The following is a 24924-nucleotide window of genomic DNA, read 5'->3' as shown; positions in this document are numbered from 1 at the left end:
ACATAAAATGATTACCAAAATTGATATTTATAGTTTGGTAACTGTATATACCCTGGATCTTTACATATACATATTAAATCACTGAATTGAACTCAAAGGCTTCAAGGAGCTTTAAACCAAGGTGGAACAAACAGTTCTTCGTGTAAAATAATTCAGGAATTCTTTTGTATTGCAAGACATACTGTAAAACAATCATTTTCAACATTCTAAACATTCTAATAATCGCCACAGGTCAATGAGGTATTTAACTTTTTTAAAATGTACAAAACAATGGCAATTATATATGATATGCCAACACCATTCTGAATTATACTGGTACAACTATCTCTTTCATGGATGTTATAAAAAAGAAAGAAAGAATCTCGCTACATATTCAAAGCCTGTTAATAACGTTATAAGGAAAAATACTTTCCATAAAGACCTTTATTTATGTGCCTCCCAAGCCACCATAATATGACTCAGTTACAACACTGAGCCAGTATATCACAATCTAACTAATAACTTTTGTTTAAATATTTAGATTGATAAATATAGAGAAATATATATACATTATATATGATACATAGATTTAAGATTATGCTATATTACATTTAAGAAATATTTGGGAATAGTGTGTTGCTAAATTACTAATGTAGTTCCAATGGTACTCTGCAAATAAGGGCGAAAAGAGGGCACTGAAAAGATAGTGAAAATACTGCACAGTAGATACTAGGCTCCTGATTCACATGATCATACATGAATTTCAGGCTTTAACTTCAAAAATATAAAGCAATTATCTGGCCCTCAAGGTTGTGAAGAAAAGCTTGTAGCTCATGACATAGACATAAGCAGAGTTATGAGACCAATTAAAGTTTGGAGAAGAGCCTGAAAGAAGTCCTGAAATGATGAGGCTACCCATGTAAATCACTGAGGAGCTAAGGTCCATGATCCACAGCTTCTAGGTCACCACACCAGCTTAGGAGACGGAAAAGGGATGTGCTGAAACCCTGTGGCTGCTGTTCCTCAGGATCCCTTCCTCCACTTTCCCAGAAGCATAATACAGACAAGCCACAGGGTTTTGAATAGTGTCTCGTAAGTATTATATTATATTTAATGTGGGCATAAAGGGACAGACCAGTTAACACCATCAAGACATCCAAACCTTCTCTAAGTGATGTAGGTGAGCTCATAAGGATATCAGTACTGATCTGCCTGATCCCTCCACGAATGCCGGTGGAAATGTACTGTACCTTAACAACACATGCCCTGCCCCAGAGAATAACTTCAGAGAAGAAAACATATTACCAGGCGTAACTGACATAACGTCATTGACACCGAAAGTGTTTTGACAACCTGCAACTGATATAAGACCTGTCTCAAGATCTTTTTATTATGCTTCTTCTCTATGACTTTAAATGTGTATTTATCTATTAGGTGTCAATCAATGCAAGCAATACTTCTGTTTTAGTTTGTTGTCATAGGAGAATTTTTAACAGCAAAGAGAGTCTCCAGACACATCACTTCAGCAATGTTTTCAGTCGTGTGGGAAAAGCAAGAGAAGCGTCCAACATTTTTTGTATAATCCTAGTTACTACTGCCTCATATTCCATTCTTACATTAAAATTTCAAGAAGAAAAATCCCAAATTGTTTAAATGTCCTAATAATTAACTACCTTGCTATTATGTTATGCATTTGTTCAGCAATGAATTACTGAAAAGTAATTCAGCCTTGTTCATGTTTGCTTTATGATTTTTTTTTAAGTTGTCCAGGCTACAGAAAAAAAATCCTGTTCAGCATTTTTGCAGTTGCTACATAAATTGATTCAAGCTATGCTAAGGGAAAAATACAGAGCCTGAAAAGCTCAAGCAAACAAATATGTCACATTAAAGAAACTCAACACTGATGAAAAGTATCAAAATGGAGAAAAACCCAAAGAAATTCAAGGCAGTCTGACACCTTTGTGACAGACAGTACCTACAAAATCTATCTAAAGAAAGACAATAAAAATGGTTAGAGGTTCAAATAATAGCGATTTGCTAAATTTTTGAGCTTGCTTTCTTCAGGCAAAATGTAATTAACAACCACAGTGCTATCCAAAATTAGTTTTGAACATTTTTTCAGATACTTTCTTATCTGTGGCCTATTTAACATTCTATGTTTTTTAATTTGGACCAGAAAGACCTGTAAGAAACTTCCTCCTGAAGCTTTTTTTTTTTCAAGTCTTACTACAAGTAGGACACACAGAATTAAGTAAAAAGAGAATGCAAAGGTAGGGCTTTCAGCTTGTGATTTTCAGAACAATCAGAATTTACAGTGCTCTAGCATCTACTTAGTTTACCTGCAGCAGTTTACTCTTCCTGAGAAGTGATTTCAAATAGCCAATGGCAAGTTAAATCACATCAGAGAAGCGAATCACAGGATAATTTAGGAGGTCTCTAGTCCAACCCCCTGCTCAAAAGCATGATCAGCTATGAGGTCAGATCAGGTTATTGGTGCTTGATCCAGCTGAGTCTTGAAAACCTCCAAGGATGCACAACATGGACAGCATCACTGCACAGCCTGTGCCAATGTCTGACTGCCTTAACGGGGGAAATGTTTTCCCTTTTATCAAGGAACTTGTAAATCTATTAAGAAGCTTGAAAGCTGAGAGTGTTATACGGCTACCACATGTAACATTTAATTGTCTTAATTTACTGATCCACAGTCTAACACCACATACCTCCTTGAATAGAAATTATGGCAGCCCACACCGAAGCAGCAGTAATTATCCAGTAACTTGCAATACTCTTGCCATATGAATGCTTGATAACACAGTAAATAGCTTCTACCACTATTGCTTTCACCATTGTAAACGGATTTAATTGAGGAAATTAATGCCTGAGAGCTAACCACTGCTAGAAATCAAGATGAACTTTGGTAAAATGTCAATTTCTGTATTGCTAAACCTCTAACCACAGGGTAAGGAAGAAGCGAAACAAATGCAGTTTTATTGCCAGTGACAGAGATGACAAGAAGAATTAAATTTTCCAAACCAGCAGCCTAAACTTAAATTCATCTATCCCTACTGCTTGTCCAGAACTCAAAGTGCAGATGGAAATTCTTACTGAACTTGACTGGGTTTTCTGAAAATACATTCAAGACCATAAGCAATGATTTGGAGGTCAGTTTTATACTCATTCTTAAATGTGATTTGTCATATGATTCATTGAAAAGGATAACTATTTTTGCTAGAAGCCTCACTATTGATGATAGAGGACAGCCCTGATTCCAAAAACATGTATTAATAATTAAAAAATAAAACAGTGCATCTTCTCAAACTTCAGAATATTTTTGCTGTTTTCAGAAAGTGTAGCTAAGCAACCCCCCAAGCTTCTTCATACCTTTTATGCATTATAAATGTGACAATATAGAAAGGCTTGCATACAGTCACATCATTATTATTAATTATAAATAAAACATTTTTATGTAGTATAAAAAGCAAATTATTTTTTTCCTGTGCATTTCTTTCCAGGTTACCAATTGCCTAGAACAGGCATGCTTTTCCCTCTATGCTTTGCAGCCAAATGTAACAAATATTTAGATCAACTTTACTAAATTGAAGATTACTATTAAAATTATGCAACTTCAGCCACATAGAATCATAGAATCACAAATAGTGTGCTATGGCATGGAATAAATATTTGTTAGATGAAACTCTTGCCTTACTGGTGTCTTTCACCAAGAACACCTTGCTTTTCCTGTATAAAAATAACTCGAGTAATTTATGTTACAAAAAGTTCACGAAATTGCAAAAGAACCGAAGCGGAATTATTGCCCTGGTATTTTGAGGCCCTGACACAGCCCACGTTGTACCCCTCAAAACAGAAAAGCAAAACCATCTCCTGAAGACCTGGACTCACACAGGCCGTGCAGCTTTTATTCATCGCACGCACAGCAATGGGATTTAGGAAGAAAGCACTTCCAGAAGTCAGTCACTGGGGATCTGATTAGACAGACAGTGTTTAACCTAATCTCCTCTACTGCAAGCACATTCTTCTTCCTGTAATTAAATGTGATCATAGATGCAATTATTTAGGGGCATAATTCCACCAATTTCGACACCAAACTACTTCAGCTGCAGGTGAAAAAAAGTAAATACTGAAAAGACAGGAATAAAAAATGAGTGTTACAACTGTAGGCTGGACTGCTAGGCAGCTAAAAGTCATACGAAGATATAAACTTCACAGGTTATGAGGTAAAACTTCAAAAACATCAATAGTCCTCAAAATATCACAGAATGAATAACTGAAACATTTCTGAAAAGTTTGTCCCTTCTACACTAAAGAATTACAAGATTACTTTGAAGCCAAAGGACATCGCTATCTGTTACTCCAGATGTTTTCTGGGGAGCAAACACACAGACCTTGTCTATCTCTGCCTGTAACATTTAGAAATGTTATATTCATTTGTTACAACCCCAGAGACAAACCGACAGCGTGAAGATCACAGATTTATGTTTGCGAGCTGTAACAACACTAAAACAGGTAAATATGCACAGCTTGCTGAGGGATTGCTAACAGAGAAAATTAAAGTCTATGGGTGCTAGGAAAATAAAAATTCCAAGCAGAACTGAAAATTACAGTAGTCTTAGTTATATTACTTATGCAATTTAATATGATAAGGCTTATCTACACCTACAGATGCTGCCCGCTCCTGCTCCGAAGAAGAGGTGCTTTGAATGGGTAAGTCACTCAGAAAGGCAGGTGTGGAATTTGACACCAAAATTTTGGAAGTAAGAGAGGGCATACACAACCCTACCCACACAATGGTCCCATTCTACCTTACATCATAAATAGCTGAACTATTTCCCACCCCCCCACACCCTTCGAAGTCCATGTAGCTTCAGCAATATTGATCGCACTTTTATAAGACTGTATATTGGTATTTTCAGAAGGGTGGAATGAGTGATATTTATATTCCCAAACACGGGAAAGAGACAAAAATAGAGGGAAAGGCAAGAGTAGCCATGCCTCTGCTTTGCTTCAGATCAGCTCAAAAGCCACAGTAGACATTAACAACAGAAATAGTAACAGCTGTCTGAGGAGAACAATACTGAGAAGTGACTGGCTATAAATGGGTGGCTGTGAGAAAAAAGGGAAAGAAAATGTGTTCATTAAGAAAAACTAGCAAAAAGGGTTGTTTAGTTTTAGTCTTTCTCCACTGTATTATCTACACATTACACTGATTAAATTGTTGGCACTCTATTTTACTGACTTATTTTGTCTGCCTTCTAACCCTTTTGTAGTTGATTTTCATATTATTTTTGTATTCATGAGTTTCAATGAGAATGAAAGAACCTTGGACTAAGAACCAGAAGAGTTAGAGAATACTTCTGTATACACAAAACAGACATTTGTCATTACTCTCAAAGTTTTGCAAGCATGGTGGTTTTAATGCAGATTTGAGTAACAGAAAAAAAAATCTGGTTTACTGAACTGTTAGTAGGAGGTTATGAAAGTAACTGTTTTACACACAATTTATTCATATAATCATATATATATATGCAATTCTGGGCCTTTTTCCTCCTATTATTAAACAAATATAAACATCTTCACAGATTCCTGAGACATACATAACATATTCACTGATAAGCCTTTGGAATGATAGTACACTTTTAATAACTTCCATGGAATACACTGACATAGTTGTAATCCTTACAAGAACCCCTAAACATCTACATTCAATAAAATATAAAACAATTTCACTGTTAAGTTGCAGGAGACTGTTTACAACAAAATGTGACAAGAATCCCTGAGCACCAAATCATCTCTCTTCGGGACTATTTGTTAATAGTAGTAGAGGGAAAAGCCCAGTAAGGATGAATGAGAAAAGATAAAAATGAGTCTGAAGGTTATTGTTGTTTGCTTATATAAAAAATAAAATATACTGTCTGATTTCATTTCTGAATCACATCTTTATGCTAAGGCAAAGATAGTATCTTTGTATGCATTAAGTACAACTGAATGTATGCTAAATGAAGACTTGGAATATTTAATTTCATTAATAAAAGTTAATGATGGTGTTGACTTCCCTCCTCAGTTTCTCAGCCCACTCCTTCTCCCCCTAAAGAGATGTCCAGCACATCTATTTCAGTGCAGTAGTTATTGTTGCCGTGTGTACTTGCACTTCTGATTGAGTCGTTGTCTCTGGATTGAGTTAGTCACAGTATTTTTTTTTTAAAGTGTTGTAGTATTCCCTTCAAAAAGTAGTACTATTATTTTTTTATTCTATAAGCCACTCTAGTTTTCTGTAGTCACAAAGTGCACGTCATTGGAACAGAAAACAGGTCAGGCACAGGGTACACGACTCGAGCAGTACAAAGCAAACCTGACATGCACGCAGCCCAGAGGTGGTGGCAGCCACCCAGAGTCAGCGGCCCCTGTCTCTGCACCTCCTTTCCTCAGAGCCCCTGCCATAGGGTTTAGGCATCTGGGAGGCAATGAGACAGGGAACAACTAAATTTTGGCCCAGCTACTCTCAGCTGCAAAATGTTGATGAAGGAATCATTGCACCAGCTATAACTGAGAGCAGTCCTGATGCTGCTTACGGCCAAGCAGGCCCCCTGGGGAAAAGAATGGGTAAATAAACTGCTCCCTATCTTTAAATCCTGTTTTGAGCAACTTTAGGAAAGACAGTATCGAGATAGAAGTCTTTCCATAAAAAAGAAATAATATTTGCGTGAATGTTTTTAAAGCATTGTACTCATCTTCTTGCTAGAAACATGAAACTCTCATTAACACCGCTGTGACTTTTACATATGGGTGGTGAAGTCCTGAAAATATTTAGAAATGCGATGATATAAATGGAGTGACACCTTGCAGCAAGATGCACTCTTTAATTTAAACATGTCTTCTAAAGCTAAACTGTCAAAATGTAACAAACTTGACAAGGTTTGGTACCACAATCTGATAAAATGCAAACAAAATGGAACACCATTAGTTTCTACAAGTTCCATGAAAATTACAAAACATCACTGCTTACCTCCTGCCAGGACTGTGTACTAGAAACAGCTATGACACCAAATAATCACTCATGTAGTTTGAATTCCTCTTTCATGTGAAAGATTAGCCCAAGACTATTTGCTGCTTCAGTCCCAGTGAAGGTCTATCTTGGAGCTGTGAATGGGACCTGAGTGTGAGTTTCACACACTGCTAGTCCCTATTTATATGATCAATCACATTTAGGTCAAAGAAAAAAAAAAGAAAAACAATAAATTCACTGAATAATCCTGAATTTATATGAGGCAAAAGCTAAATGTGCAACGGCCATTACTGATTTAAAAATAAAAATTGTACGATACATTTAAAGTATTTAAACTCTACTGAGAATGATAATTTCATTTTAGACATAGCACTTTTTTCTCCTAACATTTAGTCAATATATGAATTTTAAGTAGAGTACAAATTACCTCTTCTCAAGAAGAACATGTAGTTTTATCAAGCTGGAGTGAACAACCTCCCCAGGAAATCCATCATGAAGCATTTGATTTGCTAAAGCAAAATGAAATTTGCCTGGTAATTCTTTTTAAGGATTTTCCACTGGACTTCCAGTGGTTCAGTTTATAAAAGAGCCATGATTTGAGAGTGTCATCAGTACTCCACCTCCTTTTAAAAATAAAGATCTTGTGAGCAGAAATGAAATAAAGTCATCCTCGGATATAAAAATAACATGTGCTTGCCGGGTTAGGACGTTAGCTGGTATAGTGACTCCAGCTATTTTCAACAGTTACACCAAGTCAAATAACTACCAACCAAACAATCAGTCTGTGGCAAGGAAAAGCCCAGCAGACATGACCTTGGACAACTTAACTCTGTAACAGACTACTTGTGTGACTCTGGCAGTAAAGTAATCCAAAACCAGAGACAGAAAATCAGAGGGGAAGTCCAAAGCATGGCCGTGCTATTCACTTCACCTGCAGTGACACCCAGGGTCTCCCTAGTCGCTGAGACAACGTAGGGCAATGTTAAGCTGACTGTGAGCTACACTGGGCACCACACAGGTCTCGGGCCACCCAGGACCCCAGAGGTATGAGAATGGTGCACACCACCTTAGATACTTCCCTTCTCTGCCCATCCAGGTATCTGGCTCACCAAAGATCTTGCCCTTAAACTGGTAACATACCAAAATGTGACCGATTATTTCTGGTCGCTTTGTTCAGGCCATGGTGATGTTCAGCTGGACTAAGAAGAGGGCCTTTCTTTCTGCCACTTCTCACTCCCATAGCATATTACGTTTGATATTTATGAGAGCTGCCTGAGCAGTTTTTCATTTCTGAAGACCTACATTTAAAGATGGAACTGTGGCAGAAAGAAGATAATGCGAGAACTGATGAACTCCCTCTTGGTGCAATGCTTAGTGAATTTTTGTTCACCTCTCAAATTCTCATCACAGTGTAACAAATTTGGTATTTGCTGCAAAGGAGAAAACCAGCAGTGAAATACCAGCCATATCATCCTGAGAAAGCAAATATATTGCAAAATGTATTTTATTAGCAGTAACATTTTAATTTTAAACCATGTGCCTGGAACAATATTATATGGAAAACTTTTGTACACATAAATTCTGTGTTTGAACAGTAGATAACTGGAAGTTCACGCTGACAATAAAGAAAAAATAAAATATTATTTGCTCATCCTACTGTGGAAAATAAACATTTCCCTGCAACTACTTTCATAAATCCTTGAAAACATATGAAGTGATCTGACACCAAAAAGCAGTTTTCCTGCAAAACATTACAGATCCAGCAAAGTCAGCTTCTCCAACAGTGTTACTTTGTTCCCAAGTAATCCACAAGAAGTACAGGTCTGGGATAATATCAAAACCAGTGTGTTTCCATTTCCTGACATCAGAAATAACAGCTGCTTGTATCAAGGTGCTTATTGCTTATCTGGTATTGAACCTGGTATATAATACCCGGGATAGTTGATTCTCTCAGTTAATCTCTAATTTTACTTTCAAAATACTGCAAAACAGTTCCAATCCTCAGCTCCAAATATTAAAGTGGCTCTACAGTACTTCAAAATATAATTTTATTGTAATAAGAGCAGGAACTGGATATAACTATTAAAATCTGATCACAAATCATTGTATTGAGTCTTGCGTATTTCTACTAAAGCATAAGGAAAATGAAAAGGTTCCTGGCAAAGGTTTTCACTGCAGCACTGTCTTTAAACCAGCTGCAGAGGAGCGCAGGTTGTTTTCATTAACTATTTATTAAAAAGCAGAATTTGTTCAAACTTCTTTTAAATCTTATGTTTTGAAGCCATTCTCAAATAGAGTTTCTGGGTTGAAATGATGACAAAAATCAGAATAGCAGTTTCAGTAGACTAGATTATCACACGTTATGTCAAGTGGTGGCATAAGAAAGATATTCTCATATCAGTAATTTATGACTGTACACTTTTGATTCATCCCTTTACATTCAGGGAGATATATTTTGGAAGAATGACAAGATAAAGAATAGTCTGTTATTTATTTATTTTCAAACTCTGTTAGAGTTGAGCTGGAATCGTAAGGCTGAAATTTTATGCCAGTTTTCCAAAATCGCAGAACTACCTACAGAATCTCTCTTTAAAGGGCTTTGCTCAGTAGCCGTGCCAGAAACAACATTCCTCGATCCTGACACTGTCAGAAATCTGAAGCTTTTCTACATTGTGCTTGTCATACTGATTTAATCCTTCATGTCTTCCTGTATCACCAAAAATTTGTACTCTATTAAAGGATCACGTTCAGGCTCAAAGTAAACTGTCCATCTTCACCTTAATGTTCCACAAAGAAGCAATACCTTTGTTTTACTTTTGTCTTGGTCTCCTTTCTCCTCTCAACCTACCATGTTTCAGATATACTTGTTCCATATAAAACAGCATAGATACAATCCACATAGCAAAAACTCTACCAAATAAGCACTGGTGGATGGACAGCAGCTTGGCATGGTCACAGAAACCACCTGCAGGATGGCTCTCATAGCACTTACATCCTGGGTAATGAGTAAATCACAGAATCACAGAGTGGTAGGGGTTGGAAGGGACCTCTGGAGATCATCTCATCCAACCCCACTGCTTGAGCAGGCACACCTAGAGCAGGGGGCACAGGAACGCATCCAGGTGGATTTTGAATGTCTCCAGGGAAGGAAACTCCACAACATCCCTGGGCAGCCTGTGCCACTGCTCTGGCACCCTCACAGGAAAGTTTTTCCTCATGTTGAGGTGGAACTTCCTGTGTTCCAACTTGTGCCCATTGCCCCTTGGCCTGTCGTTGGGCACCACTGAAAAGAGTCCAGTCCCATCCTCTTGACACCCTCCCTGTAGATATTTATAGGTATCGATGAGATCCCCCCTCAGTCTTCTCCAGGCTGAACAAACCCAGGTCTCTCAGCCTTTCCTCATAAGGGAGATGCTCCAGTCCCCTGATCATCTTGGTAGCTCCCTGCTGGACTTGCTCAAGCAGTTCTGTGTCCTTCTTAAACTGGGGAGCCCAGAACTGGACACAGTACTCCAGATGTGGTCTCACTAAGGCAGAGTAGAGGGGGAGGATAACCTCTCTTGATCTGCTGGCCACACTCCTTTTAATGCAGCCCAGGATACCCTTGGCCTTCTTGGCCACAAGGGCACATCGCTGGCTCAGGGTCAGCTTGTTGTCCACCAGCACTCCCAGGTCCTTCTCAATAGAGCCGCTTTGCAGTAGTTCAGCCCCCAGCCCGTACTGGTGCATGGGGTTGTTCCTCCCCAGGTGCAGGACCTTGCACTTGCTCATGTTGAATTTCATCAGGTTCCCCTCGGCCCAGCTCTCCAGCCTGTCCAGGTCTCACTGGATGGCAGCACAGCCTTCTGGTGTATCAGCCGCTCCTCCCAGCTTGGTATCATCAGCAAACTTGCTGAGGTTACACTCTGTCCCTTCGTCCAGGTCATTGATGAATATGTTGAACAGGACTGGACCCAGCACAGACCCCTGGGGAACACCACTAGTGACAGGCCTCCAACCAGGGACTGCCCCGTTGATCACAACCCTCTGAGTTCTGTTGTTGAGCCAGTTCTCTGTCCACCTCACTGTCCACTCATCCAACCCGCACTTCCTAGGCTTACCTATGAGGATACCCTCAGAAGAGCAGTTTAGGGTTATCTGCCAACCCACCATCCCCTCGCTATCCCAGTGGTATGTTGAACTGGATTTGATATTCACAGAGCATTTAGCATCTCAAAGTATTTTATGTATATGTTTGTTCCCCATGTTTCAAGTGTTACCTTCTATTTTCCCCTTTTTATTGCAAAAACATAAACAACGTTGATTGGGTTTTTTTGTTGTGGTTGCGGGGCTGGGTTTCATTTTGTTGTTGTTTGTGTTTTTTTTTTTCAAAATACCATATTGTTTCCTAAAAGTTCATTGCTTCTAACTGCTTATTCCCCACTGATTATGAAATTATTATCACTTGTTTATGACAGGTTCCACAGCAACCAATGTAATCTCGGAGTGCTATGACTTCTAGTGGAAAATAAACACCATAAATTCATGCAAATGTCACCTGTTGCAAACAAAAACAGGACATAAGGAAACAGAAAATGTCACATGTGAAACAGGAGTGTCAAAACCAAATACATATCAAAGTTTTTTTCATAAAGTATTACTGCATTCTTCTTACAAGAAAACACGTCGGTTCAGCACAGAAAGCTTCCAGCTGAGCATGATGCTTTCAACACACATAAGTCAGATTGCGTAGCAGATGTTAAATGTAAAATCCATTAAGACCAATTAGTTTCTACAGAAGAAAAAAAATAGTAATAGCATGCACAGGCAAACCTGCATTACACAACAGCACTGAGAGGTACGGTGAACCACAAAAATAAAAAAAAGACGAAAGCTTAAAAACATAAATCGCACCCCTTCCTCACAGAGAGGCCAGCTCACAGAAGGTCTGTTGTGTTACCTGCAGCCATGGGACACAAGGTCTCCTTACATCTGGTATCCTGTCTCCAACTAGGAGCAAATTTTGAGAAGGTGATCACCTATTGCACACCAACAGGTAATTAATCAGTGGTCCTCTATGGCAGCAAAAGAGTTTGAGCCTCTTTCCCAAACATGCGTTTCATGTCACGTTAACTCACCCAAGTCACCCTCACACATGCTAAGGTGAGAGTTTCTATAGCTTAGAGATCCCTGTTAGCCTTCAGGCATGGAGCCAAGCTATCAGGAGAAGAAAAGGGAAAAGTTTATGGTACACTCTGGTAGAGCCTTTTCAATACGATAGAAAAAGTTACTCCTTTTATTGACCAGTAAGAGACAGGATTGGTAACAGGTGCATGGAACAGATCTGTGAGCATTTTTCAGAACTAAGCCACCAACGCAAGGTGCAAGTTAAGTTCTGGCCATGTTGTAATTGCGTAGGCAAATGAAGCTGTCATAGCATACATGGTAGCTTGTGCACCACCGGAAAAGAGCCTCATGTTTTAATAGGAATTATGCACACTAAGAAGGCAAGTCTGTCTCTGTACTTGTCAGGACATGTTGCCAAAGGCTGAAGCATTATTTCATGGTAAGCAGTTTCAAACGACCTCTGGTTCTTCAATCAGAATTAGTCTGCAACAACTAATCTATCCATAGGTATGAAGAATCCATTAATTAAGTAAATATATGCGTAGCATCCAAGGTGAATTTCATCTGCAGTAGTGTTTAAGAAAACACCATTTCCATTTTTTAAAAAAGTTATTGGTGCTCATTTCAACTCAAAATACCCACCAAGGTTTGAGAGATACTAGAAACAGACCTGAAATCTGTTCCACAAACCATAGATTAAAGGCCACCTTTGGCCTTCGAACATTACTTAGTAGCTGTCAGTGAGAAACTCGTTCAGATACTCATGACCTAAGGAAATGGGTGGAATGTATATATCCTTATATATTTTTCCAATCGCTTTGCTATCATTACTAGAAAACAGGTTTGTCCACAAGTCCTCAGGACAAAAGTGAAAGAGAAGTTTGTGTGGCTGCTATAGAATTACAGACCAACAACTAATACAATTGCTGGTTGTAGATGCTCATGCTGTGAATAACAAGTGCAAATGCAGCTAGGGCTCTTTCCAGTGGAACATAAAAATAGGTTTCTTCTCTGCTAGCACCAAATTAAGTCTCAGACACTGGCCAAAACCAGAATAGGCTCCCCAAAGTTTTTTGCCTTTATATTTCTGTCTGTAAGGCACAGCCCAGGGTTGGACATTGTCCAAGACAGCTTTTGAAATCAGCAACCTCCCAACCAAAAGTGCCTCCTTTCTGGGGTTGATGGGGACATGTGGCACAGAATAAATTGAAGAATGACTGCTCTTCTCTTTTTGTATTAGGCTCTGGTTGTGAGTGACCGAAGGAATACGGTCCTGGCAAATGCTGTTGGAGAGCCTACAGCCAACAACCCTGACCACTCTTCACACCCCTAGCGCAGAGCACTCAGGCTTCCAAGGTTTCCTCTCCCTTCGATGGACTCTTGTTCAGCAGTCTCACAAAGGAACAGCAACCACCCATCTATCCAGGGCATTTAATAATAAGAAGAAAAGTATTGTTTTATTACCAGTCTCCATCAATTAGACATTTAGTCAGGTTAAAAAAAAAAAAACAAAACAAAACAAAAAAAACCAACAACAACAACAACAAAAAACCCAAAGCCTAAAGCATTACTTCAGGCATTGTGTCACTGTGTTGTGTTGTTTCACTTCCCATTTTGGAGATTTTTTAGATTTTGTCTCCATGCTGCTATATTTCAGAAAAATCTATGTAATCATAAAAAAATTTATAAAATTGTTAAACTACAAGGTTGCTAAATGCATAGCAAGCAACCAAAATTAAAATATGGTCCCCATCTTTTCAGTGTACTTTTATCTCAGTCATTTTTTGCACTCAGATGCTAAAAAAAAACCAACCCAAAAACCAAACACACCCAAAAACGTTAGGCAAAACCATAAATTTTCAGTTAACTGTATCAATTTAAGTAATTGACTATCTGTTTTACTTTACACAACATCGTAAGCTGGAAGACTAAAAATCAAAACAAAAATCATATTGTACAATACAACATCCAATTCATCCTGGCATTATTCCACGTAAATCAGTGGTATTACACCAGGGATTAATTTGGAACACTGATCTGAATTAGAGCACTGTTCTATACAGCAACCTCATCATAACACACACTCACACACAAAAATAACCCAAAACACTGTAAGCATCACAAACGCACACAAATAATTATGCACCTAAAAACCTGTTTCTGAGCAGAACAGGCTATTTCATAGTCTTGGTAATAACAATAATGAATTTCTACTATTTCAAAATCAGTACACCCATTTTTCTCTGAAAGGAGATTTAATAATCATGTAAAATACTTGATAAAAGTCCACTCAGAAGCATGTAAAGCTCCTCTATATCTCAGTTTTTACATATCCTAATGAAATATGCCCGGCAATAGGTTATGCAATGAATCTTAAAAAAATGGTTTAATACAGTTTTGAAGATTGATTTGAAGTACTTCAGTCTGCTCAGCAAAGGGTGGTCACCACCTAAGTAATATCCAGCAGTGTAAACTATTTAATGAATTTCTCTGAGTGGAAATCCATTCACAGTTCCCTCCTCCATTAAAGGCCATGCCTAGGTCCAGTTTTGCACACAAAACAGGTTGCTTCTGTTTAGCTGCCCTACTGGTGAAGTTAGTTAGAGGCTGCATCTCCCACCTCACCACAGAGGCTGGCAGATGCTCCACCAAAACATCCCTCGTGAGACCACGCAGAGGCAGGAGAAGACAAAAGTGAACGGAGAACACCTCTCTCCCACAGCCTTACCCGCCTCTCAAACCCATCAGGAAGGCTTAAGGTTGCTTCTGCCTTTCAAAGACAAATCTCTGCCAGGAGCTGGTGTTCTCCGTCCAGCTGTGGTTTCGTTCCCCGAAACCTCTGCCCAGCCAGTGCCCTACATATCACTACACACTTCGCCAGGCTGAAACTCATTCGTCATCGCTCGATTTTCCTATTCGCAAGTGACCTGAAACCTTTGAGGCTACCCACAGCCAACGAGCGGACTTGCTTAGGAGCTGCGTACTGGCTCCGAGTGGTTTATTTCCTTTTTTCCAGCTTTTTTCCCCCTGCCTTGGAGCCAGACTCTCTCTTGCTCCTCGGGAAGTTGGCTGTGCTTTCGCTGCCCTTTCCCACAGGGAGACCGTGCCCAGGCGCAGTGCGCTCGCTTGGGAAGGAAACGCAGCGATAAAATATTAAAACCCTTCCTTGCTCGGGGCTCCGCCGTTGCAATCTCTGCACCGCCTCGCTGGGAGCGAGCGCCGCAACCCTCCGCGGCGGGGCCAGCGCTGCGCCCGCACCTCGCCCGCACCCCCCGGCCGGCCGGCGGGGCTGGCAGCCCCCCGCCGCCCCAGCCCCCCGCGCCGGCACCGGCACCGGCGCGACGCCCCCCGGAGACCCCGGCACGGGGCAGGCGGGGCGGGGGGGCTGCTTCTCCCCGCCGCGCGCTCGGCACCAAAAAGGGGGCAGCAACCCCGATTGCTCCAAGGAGTGGGGGGAGCAGCCCCCTCGCCGCGCTCCGGACGGGGCATTAGGCAGCCCTGCCTCCCCCCGCCCTCCGCCCCGCCAAAATGCACAAAATTTGAACTGTGGCGGTGACGGCGCCGAAGGAGAGGGGAAAGCGGGCAGCCCCGATTTCTCTCGAGCTACATGTTGCTTTGGGACAGCAAGAGGTGGAGTGTGGGGGTGCAGACGTACTTCGAACTGCACACCGCCATGCACCCCCCGGGGGGCGGCGGCGGGGGCGCGGGCAGCACTTACTGAAGAAGATGTACTCGGTGTAGCTGCTCCAGATCTTGTCGTCCCTGTACTGGTTGATGAAGGCGGCGGTGCCGGTGGAGTTGCAAGCCACCATGTGGAAGCCCGCCTCGGAGAGCCGGTCGAAGGCTTGCTCCAGGTAGGTGAATTTGAGGTAGAAGCGGGAGGTGTACTTCTCGGGGGGGCGGTCGGGGTCGCGGCTCTCGTTGAGGGTCTCTCCGAAGACCTCCTTGGCCAGGGCGATCCTGCCGCACACCATGATGCGGGCGACGCGGCGGAACTTGGCGTCCGCCTGGTTGTCCCGCACCGTGGTGTAGGAGCCGCGGTAGCCCACGGTGAGGAAGCCCGAGCGCTTGTCCAGCGCCGCCCGCTGCAGCCGGTCGCTGCTGCCCTGCGAGTTGCTGTCCTCCAGGTCGCTCTGGCAGCCCTCGTCGTTGAGCGAGCTCTGCTTGGTGACCTTGGGCGACAGCAGCTTCACCAGGTCGCCCAGCTGGAAGTACTCGGCCTCCCGCAGGAGCCGCTCCTTCTCGGGGAAGTGCTCGGGCAGCGCCAGCTGCTTGTCCCGCAGGTAATCCAGCACGTACCTGAAGAGGAAGCCGTCGCGGTCGATGAAGAAGCGCGCCCGGCTGTCCCTGGGCAGCTGGCGGGCCGCCGCCGGGCCGCCCCGGCACGGGGAGAACATGGTGGCCAGCGTGCTGTCCGGGACGCTGAGCAGCGTGGAGTGCCTCGTCACGTACACCTGGCCCCCCACGTTCAGCTCCACCACCTCGGGGAACGGCGAGCCCGACGGCCCCGACACCATGTCGCTGATGGGCAGGATGCTGCCGCCCGCCTCCTTCAAAGCCATGGCTGCGAGCGGGCGGCCGCGAAGGAGGGTCTCCCTCCTAAAAAAGGCGGCCTCCCTCCCTCCCTCCCCTCCACCCACCCTACCCCTCCTTCTCCTCCTCCTCCTCCTCCTCCTCCCCCCGCCGCCCGGCGCGCCCGGAAGCGCCTGGACGGAGCCGCCGCTCCCGCCGCCCTCCGGCACGGCGGCGGGCGGCACGGCCCCGGGGCGCGGCGCCGGCCCTCACCTGCCCCGCCGCGCCCCCTTGCTGCCCCGGCGGCGGGACGGGCCGGCCTGGGCTGGGCTCTGGGCTGCCGGGCCCGGCTGCTGCCCCTGCCCCTGCCCCTGCCCCGCCTCGGCGCGGTGCTCGGGGGCCCGCGGCCGCGCTGGCCTCAGGGCCGAGCGGCCGCCAGAGCCGGCTGCCACTTGGCAAAGCGCTGCCGCGCTGCCAGGCTCGGCCCCGGGAAGAGCCAAGCCCCTACCCGGGCTCCTCCCCTCGGCTGGGTGGCTTTTTTGGTTCGCTTTGGATTTTTTATTTCCCCCCCTCCCCCCCTTAAAAACCTCCCAGCCTCCCCCAAATCCCTCTGCCTCCCTTTTACTGTTGCTCCGGTCGGCACTTGCAGAGGGCTGGAGTGATGGTCGTCCTTCCAAAAGTAGCATCCAGCAGGATGCATGTGATAGCATTTTTTACCATCTTCCCTATATCAGCATGCCTTTACTATGAGGGAAGGGGAAAATTTAATTGAGGGCACAGAAGAAACCAGTGTTCAGCTCTGCTGATGGTACAAATCTAACAGGCCCTGGTGGGACACAAATGCTGTATTAGATGTCCTCCTGCTTCACTGGGGCACAGCGCACTGAGATCTTGATTTTCAGAGAAGTTTAATGTGCTCTCTAGCTTGACAATGGAATTGGGGTGATTCAGAGCAGAAAAGAAAGTCAGCTGCCATTACCATCCAGATGCCAGACACAGATTTTGATTTGGAACACGTTAGCGCCTGGATTCTTGGCTGTGAAGCAACTAAATTTGTACTCTATTTAAGCAGCAGATTTTTAAAATTTTTCTTTATTTGCTTTCAGCCGGAGCCACAACTCACCTGCATCCAGATTTCTGATGCATGTACTTTCAGGCTGTGCTGCTGGAATGTATTAGAGCACAGACCTGTGCCCATGTGTTGGATGAGAGATGTGCAATTGCTCTTGCCAGTAAAAACTGAGGCCTAAACCTGACTGCGTTCCTCTGACTACCAGTGCTAGATCTAAGTGTGGCTCTGTGATGCTGGGTGGTTCATGCATGGGAACACTTCAGCTTTATTTTTTATAATCCTTTAAATGTTAAGGTTTCAGCCCTTAATTGTGCCACATAGAGGCAGGAGCCCAACTTGTTCTTCATTTAAACAAGGGTCACTTCAGGCCTGGGGGCAGAAGTCATCAGTCTGCAGGCAGATACAGTTGCCGTCTGTGACCTCCTCACTGGTGTGCGGTGATCAAGACGACCAGTCACCTAAACCTTAATCACGTTCTTTAAACTGCTCATGTAGACTTTTCACTTTCAAAGCAGTAACATAGAGATCCCTACAGCACTCCATCCCACCTATCTTAGATACCTCTTTCTAGGTGGGATGAATAACTCTATGGTGCTACATTCCTCCCTCCATTTGCAATAAAGAATCCCTAAATCTATGTTTAGAGAGAACACCTAGATTTTACATGGCTAATGTTAGGGGAGGTACATCCACCCATTGGGTGGGAAGTATTGGAAAGACTGAGCAAAGACTCCTAGAAAACTATGTATGTTGGGTTTCAAACCTAAGAATTATGTGGGAGTGAAAGGGCTTGTAACAGAAAACAAATATGCAGGAAAGATTTCTGCAGTGACCCTTCTTGAAAATGGGGATGAGTAAGAAACTAAGTAAATTTCTCTTTCTTACCTTGGTTATTTTGTCTGAAATGCTCTTAAAGGTCAGAAAAATCATTCAAACTGATGGGCACCAAGAAAACAGGGCATTGTCGTTTATTGACCATTTTGTCATACGTTTCTTTAGGCTCAAATCCTTAAGGCACGAGAGGATACTGCATTCATTGTCTTGTTCTTGCCTGCAGGGGATATTATTTCTCCTGAGGATTCACTTGAAATATGTATGCTGATTTCTAAGAGGTCAGATTTCACATCCACCCTCTTCTGTGTAATACGGAATAATAGTTGGCCCATGTCTAAGACAACTCGTGCCAGAGCACTGCATGGCTGCGACACTGCAGCATCGCACCGATGAGCAGCGCTGAGCTACTGCCATAGCCAGTGCAGTGCCATTAGCAAGGGGACAACTGCATTTCCTTCTCATCTCCAGAAGCCCACGGCTGCAGCAGAACTGTATCTTAAACCTTGTCTCTAGTGACTGGTGTTTGTAAGGGTATGCAATCTAAGATTGTGTAGCTTGACAAATGTTGGAGTGAGATCATTTACCATATAGGATTGCCCAAGTTTGGCAGGTTGCATAGAAGTCATGCATAAAATAAATGTTAACATATTACGCAGGGAAAGAAGACATTTCTTCTCAGGATTATCAGGGAAAGAAGGGAGAATCAGGGCGTCATTCTTTCTAGGCTCAACAGCCACTGCCTGAAGCACTTAAATCTTTATACCAAATGCTTGCAGTCGCTTCTGTATGAAGGTCCTGCATGCTGCCTATTAGTTGGTCAGCTCATGGTTTCCTCTGTGACTAAGTATATGCTAGGCCCAACAATGTCTTTGTTTGAGTTGATGAAAAAAGCTCATATAAACTCCAAAGGTAGTTTTTCATGAGAACAGGCAGAGTACATATTTGTGCTCTGTGGGGTAAGAAGCATCTTCTTACACGCTTACATTATATGTAGCACAACAGTGTCCTGCAGTGCCATTTGAGTGAAGTCTAAGGCCAGAAAAATGGAAACAAATAAATCTGCAAGTACATAAGTAAATCTCCTTTAAATGCAGGTACATGAGGGTTTCTGATGCCTAAAGCAGAGAAAAACAATGCAGGTGAAAATCTGCCATGATCTGTTTCCCTGCCTGTGGGAGTGTTTTGAGATAGCACTGAAGACTTCATGTGAGGGACGATTTCTTTTGGAGATTCCCTTACGTAGGGACACTGGTGGAAGCAGCAGGCAACACCACCACCCCCTTGGAAAGCAGCCTCGGGGGGCACAGGCAGGGCATGTTCCTCAGCAAAAAAACTTCTTTTCACTGTAGCCCTTCCTGGCCTGGAGTCATTCAATGTGCTGCTCTGACCAGGCTACATGATAAATCTCGATTTACCTGAGAAGATCATGCTGAGAGAGGGGGAAATGGCAGAAAGGAGGGTCAGGAAGATCATCCAGACCACATCATGTAGATCAACCAGGTCATCCTTATGAAAAATTCATGTAGATAAAAGTAAGCATTTACTGCTGCTCAGAGTGTCCAGTTCTGAAATGGAAATGAGGATATCAAGAATTAATACTTTTACTTGACTTATTGCTTAGTCAGGTTTGGAACTGATATACCTGACAAAAAGTAACTTTTTTACATTTTAAAAATGTTTCAGTGATCTCCTGAGAAATTGTACTTTGTAAAAACTGTTAAATAAAACATTTAGGGTTTCTGAGAAGGAAAGAGGTGGAAGTGAGAGTTTCCTTCGACAAGAGACTTGGTTTAAAGACATCCTTCAGCATTACTTAAAAAAAAAAGAAGTGTTCACTAATACAATCCAAGGTGATTCCTGCCATTAAAGTCTTATTTTTTTAATGTTATTGGATAACATGAAATGAAGGATACATAACCACTTTTCAAATTAAATTGTAAAATACTCTACTGAAAATGAACAATGAAATAGAGGATAATGTGCAGGAAAAGAGCAAACAATGAAATTGGACACTTAATTGGAGGTTCTTGGAGAGAGAATGATGAAAATTCTGTAATCCGGGCAAGTGAATAAATTAGGTGAACTTTTTTAGTAAGAAGAATCTTCCGGCAGCCTCCCAGTGAAGTCAGAAGGAATTGTTCCTTTGTCCTGAACTGCAGGATCAGGCAGGAGGAGTAGTTTGTCATGCAGAAGTTGTTCCAGATGATTACTATGAGCGGGTCTGCAATAATTACAGAAATCACCTAATAAGCATTTAAGACGATTATGTTGTCTTTCAGAAAGTCATCGGCCCAAAAAATGACATTAAAATTGTAGACAACAGTGTGACAAACTGCCAGCAGAATCATATTTCTAACACTGCTGTACTCTGGCTTAGTAAGCTCTAAAAGTCTTGGTCACTTTCATTATTCTCTCCTCCTTTTGGTTGTCATTTCTGTCACTTTCCCAGTTTTTAATGTTTTCCATTAAGAATTCTTAGATCTTTCTCATTCCTTTACATATTAATCTCTGTTGGCAACAAAGCATCCTTCCAAAGAAATGGCTTTTCTAAAGAGTCTGAGCTTGTCAGCTTTCCATCCACCTAGCAGTGGTCATTTCAATATATAGATGTTACATTTGTTCCTTATGAGCTCTTCTCCATACCACATTTTCCATCTAGTCTCAAAATTTGTCTTTTTTCAACCTTAAAGGTATTTATATGTAACATTGCATTATTCCAAAGTGATCGGAACTCTGTCCTACAAGAATTTAGAAATGTTTTTATTTATGTAATTAATTCTTAAATGGAAGCACTGGTACGTGTAAAGTTAGTGCTGTGGGAATTTGTACATTCAGGACCTTAGCAACATTGCATACATTTAGATTAGTATTATAGATTATTTAGTTGCACTGCTGGGACGGAAATCAGAATAAATTAGCCTGCACACTTGATTCTGAGAATGTGGGAACTTTCTTTTTTGCAGTCCATAGTAATTCATTGCTCCAATTTAAGTTGCATTTGAAACATAGCAAGTAGTTATTAAGGTTTCAGAGATGATACATTCTCAGGAAAAAAAATCTCTGTGAGAAGTTTTGTCAGTCAGGTTAATCAAGAAAGAATTTAGCAAGTTTTGCTTCCCAAGGACTGGAAGTTTCAGTCACTAATAGCTAATGTGTCTGTTTTCTGAGAGTATTTACAGAGGTTACCACTGTGAAGCCAGCTCTGTCATACTGTGGCTGAAGAGATTTGTTTGAATTATTCACAGCAACAGCTGCATTAGCTTTACCTGATGAGTTTTTTGGGTTCAGAGTCATTTATGAAAGTTAAAATAAAGCCTGTTCTTCCATACTGCAGCTCTTTGGGGTATTCCCTACACTATGCTACAATACCAAAGCAAAAACAAAAGAAAGAACCCAGGAATAATTATAAGCCAGTCTAGCTTCATTAAAATATTTCAATTATATTATTTTATCCAAACATACATGAGAAAAATTTGATGTTTTATGTTATTGGATTTGTTCCGTGGAGAATGCACAATTTCTTTTTCATCATTAATATTAGCACTCCGAATTAGCATTCCTACAATACTTAGGCTCATAGTTCCTTTTCAGAGCAGAAATGTGTCTTCTATGTAAATTTACGCTAACCTAAATCTAACTAAATTCTAACTTCAGTGTATCAAGCTCTACATTTAGCATATTCTGCATATAAACTCCCCCATAGCAAGAATCTGTTAGCTTGCTGTTAATTAGGCCTAATAGCCTGAACAGTTAACGCAAGTTTATCCCGTGTACGACAATGACATTTTTCTCACTTTTCTCAGTGTGGGCTGTATTTAGCATTTGAATGTACTATTTTTTCCTTCTTCATTCATTTATCTTTTTAAAAGACATCTTTTAAATGTTGATCAATGTGAAGTGATCTCCATAGAAGTACTGCGTATTGATGTTCCGCTCAGCTGCTCATTTCTTCTTCTCAAGCAGCAATTTCCAGAGCCTGCTAGAATCAGCAGCCTGATGGAACAAACATATGTATTTGGTACCATATTGTTTCATTATAGTAAAGTTAGGTTATATTTCATTAACACCTGGCTCCTGAATGTTAAACATGTAATATGGTCACTTGCTATAGCAACAGATTTTATGCAAGTATGCTCCTTTTTGCTGCATTCGGAACAGGGAATCCCGTATTCTACGGACGCCACTTCTTTATGAACCTAAGTTGAATCAAATCCAGAAACATCAGGTACTGCTAGCACATCTGTGTAGCGGTACACACTTGTGCTGGAGCAGTTACAGTCTGACTGTATATAAGTCTGACTGTATATAAGTCTGTCGATATAAGATTTAGATTTTCCTGTGTTTTGATAGGGTCTAAATAGTCACAGCTCCCTTTGGCTTCAGCTTGGGTTTGTGGTATTCAGGGGTTCTGATAAGTAGGCACTTAGTGTCTGAGTGGGTATATATCTGTAGTCTAGCACACAGAAATTAACGCAGCGGTGTTTATTTCAGGAACTCCCTACAGTAGTACAAATTATGCCCCCACTAAGCTCAGTATAGATTTTTCCTGTTTGCTGTAGGTTATCTAATATGAGAATGGACAATCATAATGATCTTTTCCTTCATCATTAAGGGAGAAAATATCAAAGAAAATATAATGCACAGTATTTTTTTTCAGTATAAGATTATGCTTGAGTCTTTAAATGTACAAAACCAAGAAATGTCAAGTTTTTTGTAATATTCTGCCTTGCTATATTGTACGTCAGCATTTCTGTTAGCTAAGTTAAAAAGGAAGAGGAAATGTCGGGCATGGCTCTGATTCTGCAGAACACTTAAGGGCAGAACTATAATAGGATATACAAGAACCTACCCTGATTCACTGAAATTAATATGAGTGAAGTGCCTAAACAGGAGGTAAGTGCTTCAGTACCATTTTGGCACTGGACACATAAACACTTTTGCAATCCATGAAGAGCCCCATTGGCTATGATGAGAGCACTGATCAATGTAAAAATATTCACATGCAATGCAGGATCAGAGATTATACTAAGTCTTTGCTTCTGTGTCAGTTATACTGCTGTTTCATTAGTATGAAACAATATTTATATAGAGCATAAAATAATAATTCATAATGCTTTAGAGCTTAGTGTCTACCCATTTCATTCTGCAAGAGACAAAATAGCGTAGTGAAATATGAAATATTTGTTTGTAACTTCCATATATTTTTTATTCTTTCTTTGTGTACTTGATATTTTCTTCCTGATGTTCCGCTGACGAACCAAATCAGAATGTAAAGATAGAATTTATTTGACGTGCAGGGGGCTGCATTCACAAAAGAAAGCTGCGGAAGGTATTATAATGATCAATTAATGATAGCTTTAAAAGAAAAATTATGAAAGTGACAAGGCTCCAAAGAATAGCACAGTAAATTAACACATGTGAATGCAAAAGCCAGTATTAAGTACTAATTAAGTACTAATAACAATTTGCAGCCAACCAAATTGTTGTCACTATCAAAAGAGTATTAATAAAAGCCATAAAGGAAAAATAATAAAGTAAAAATTGTAGTGGTGGACTGCCCAAAAGGATTTAGAAATGGCTGCCTCCCATGTCTGAGAAGACAATTAAAAAACAGTCAGGATTTTCACAGCTGTTAGGGAAAACAGACAAAACCAGACACACGAACACACACGTATAAGGGGACAACCACAGGGCGACAACACTGTAAATAGCATATTTCAGTTGAAAAGGCGTACCATGGTTTTTTCCTTGCTGTCATGTTGATTGTTCTATGTTGTGATTGACAGACCTTTTTGGTTTTGTAAGGAACAAACATATTAACAGACATATAAATAAATATATATATTCTTTATAGTAAAGTATGTGACTTAAAAGACTGTCATTGACCTGTAAATAACTACTTCGCTGTTTCAAGGTTTTTATATCAAAACAGGCAATTATATTTTATATATATTTAAGAGATTAAAAGTCACCCAACTGCCCTGTCTACTGTGAATTGCTCCTTTGATTCTTGATGACCCTTTGTGATTTAATATATCGAATGGGAGAGGAAGGCCTTCTAGAAATTATCTGAGTGCACCAGTAACTCAGGGGTTTTTTGTACTCTACTGTTAGAGGAACATCTTATGATCAATAAGGTAGTATCTTATAGCTAGCTGAACCTATTCAAGCAAACCCAAATCTTTCCTGAATGTGGCCTCTCTAACAAATGTGTACATAGAGAAGCTGAAAACAGAAAGATAGAGTAAATACTAACCGGGAAATGTATTTTTTGTGGTGGAAATGTGCTATATAAGAGATTAATGGGGAATTTATAGACACTAATATACAGCTCAATAATAAAAGGCTGTTATAATGCCTATATAAAAATGGAAAGAAGTCTAACAAAGTAAGTAGAAGA

General features: G+C 41.3%; 1 protein-coding gene across 4 annotated transcripts in view; it reads right to left on the bottom strand.

The window, feature by feature from the left end:
* Nucleotides 1-16712, bottom strand: part of KCTD8 (potassium channel tetramerization domain containing 8) — a 103749-nt gene extending 87037 nt beyond the window's left edge. For 2 of the 4 annotated variants that reach the window (XM_075091575.1, XM_075091578.1), the window contains exon 1: nucleotides 15825-16712. In XM_075091575.1, coding sequence (XP_074947676.1) covers nucleotides 15825-16668 — 844 coding nt within the window. In that variant the 5' untranslated portion in view covers nucleotides 16669-16712. The other 2 variants (XM_075091577.1, XM_075091576.1) reach the window with 2 other exon arrangements.
* Nucleotides 16713-24924: the final 8212 nt, after the last annotated feature.

This window comes from Phalacrocorax aristotelis, chromosome 4, assembly GCF_949628215.1.
Source record: "Phalacrocorax aristotelis chromosome 4, bGulAri2.1, whole genome shotgun sequence".
NCBI classification, from domain to species: Eukaryota; Metazoa; Chordata; class Aves; order Suliformes; family Phalacrocoracidae; genus Phalacrocorax; species Phalacrocorax aristotelis.
This window is presented reverse-complemented; position numbering and strand designations above follow the sequence as displayed.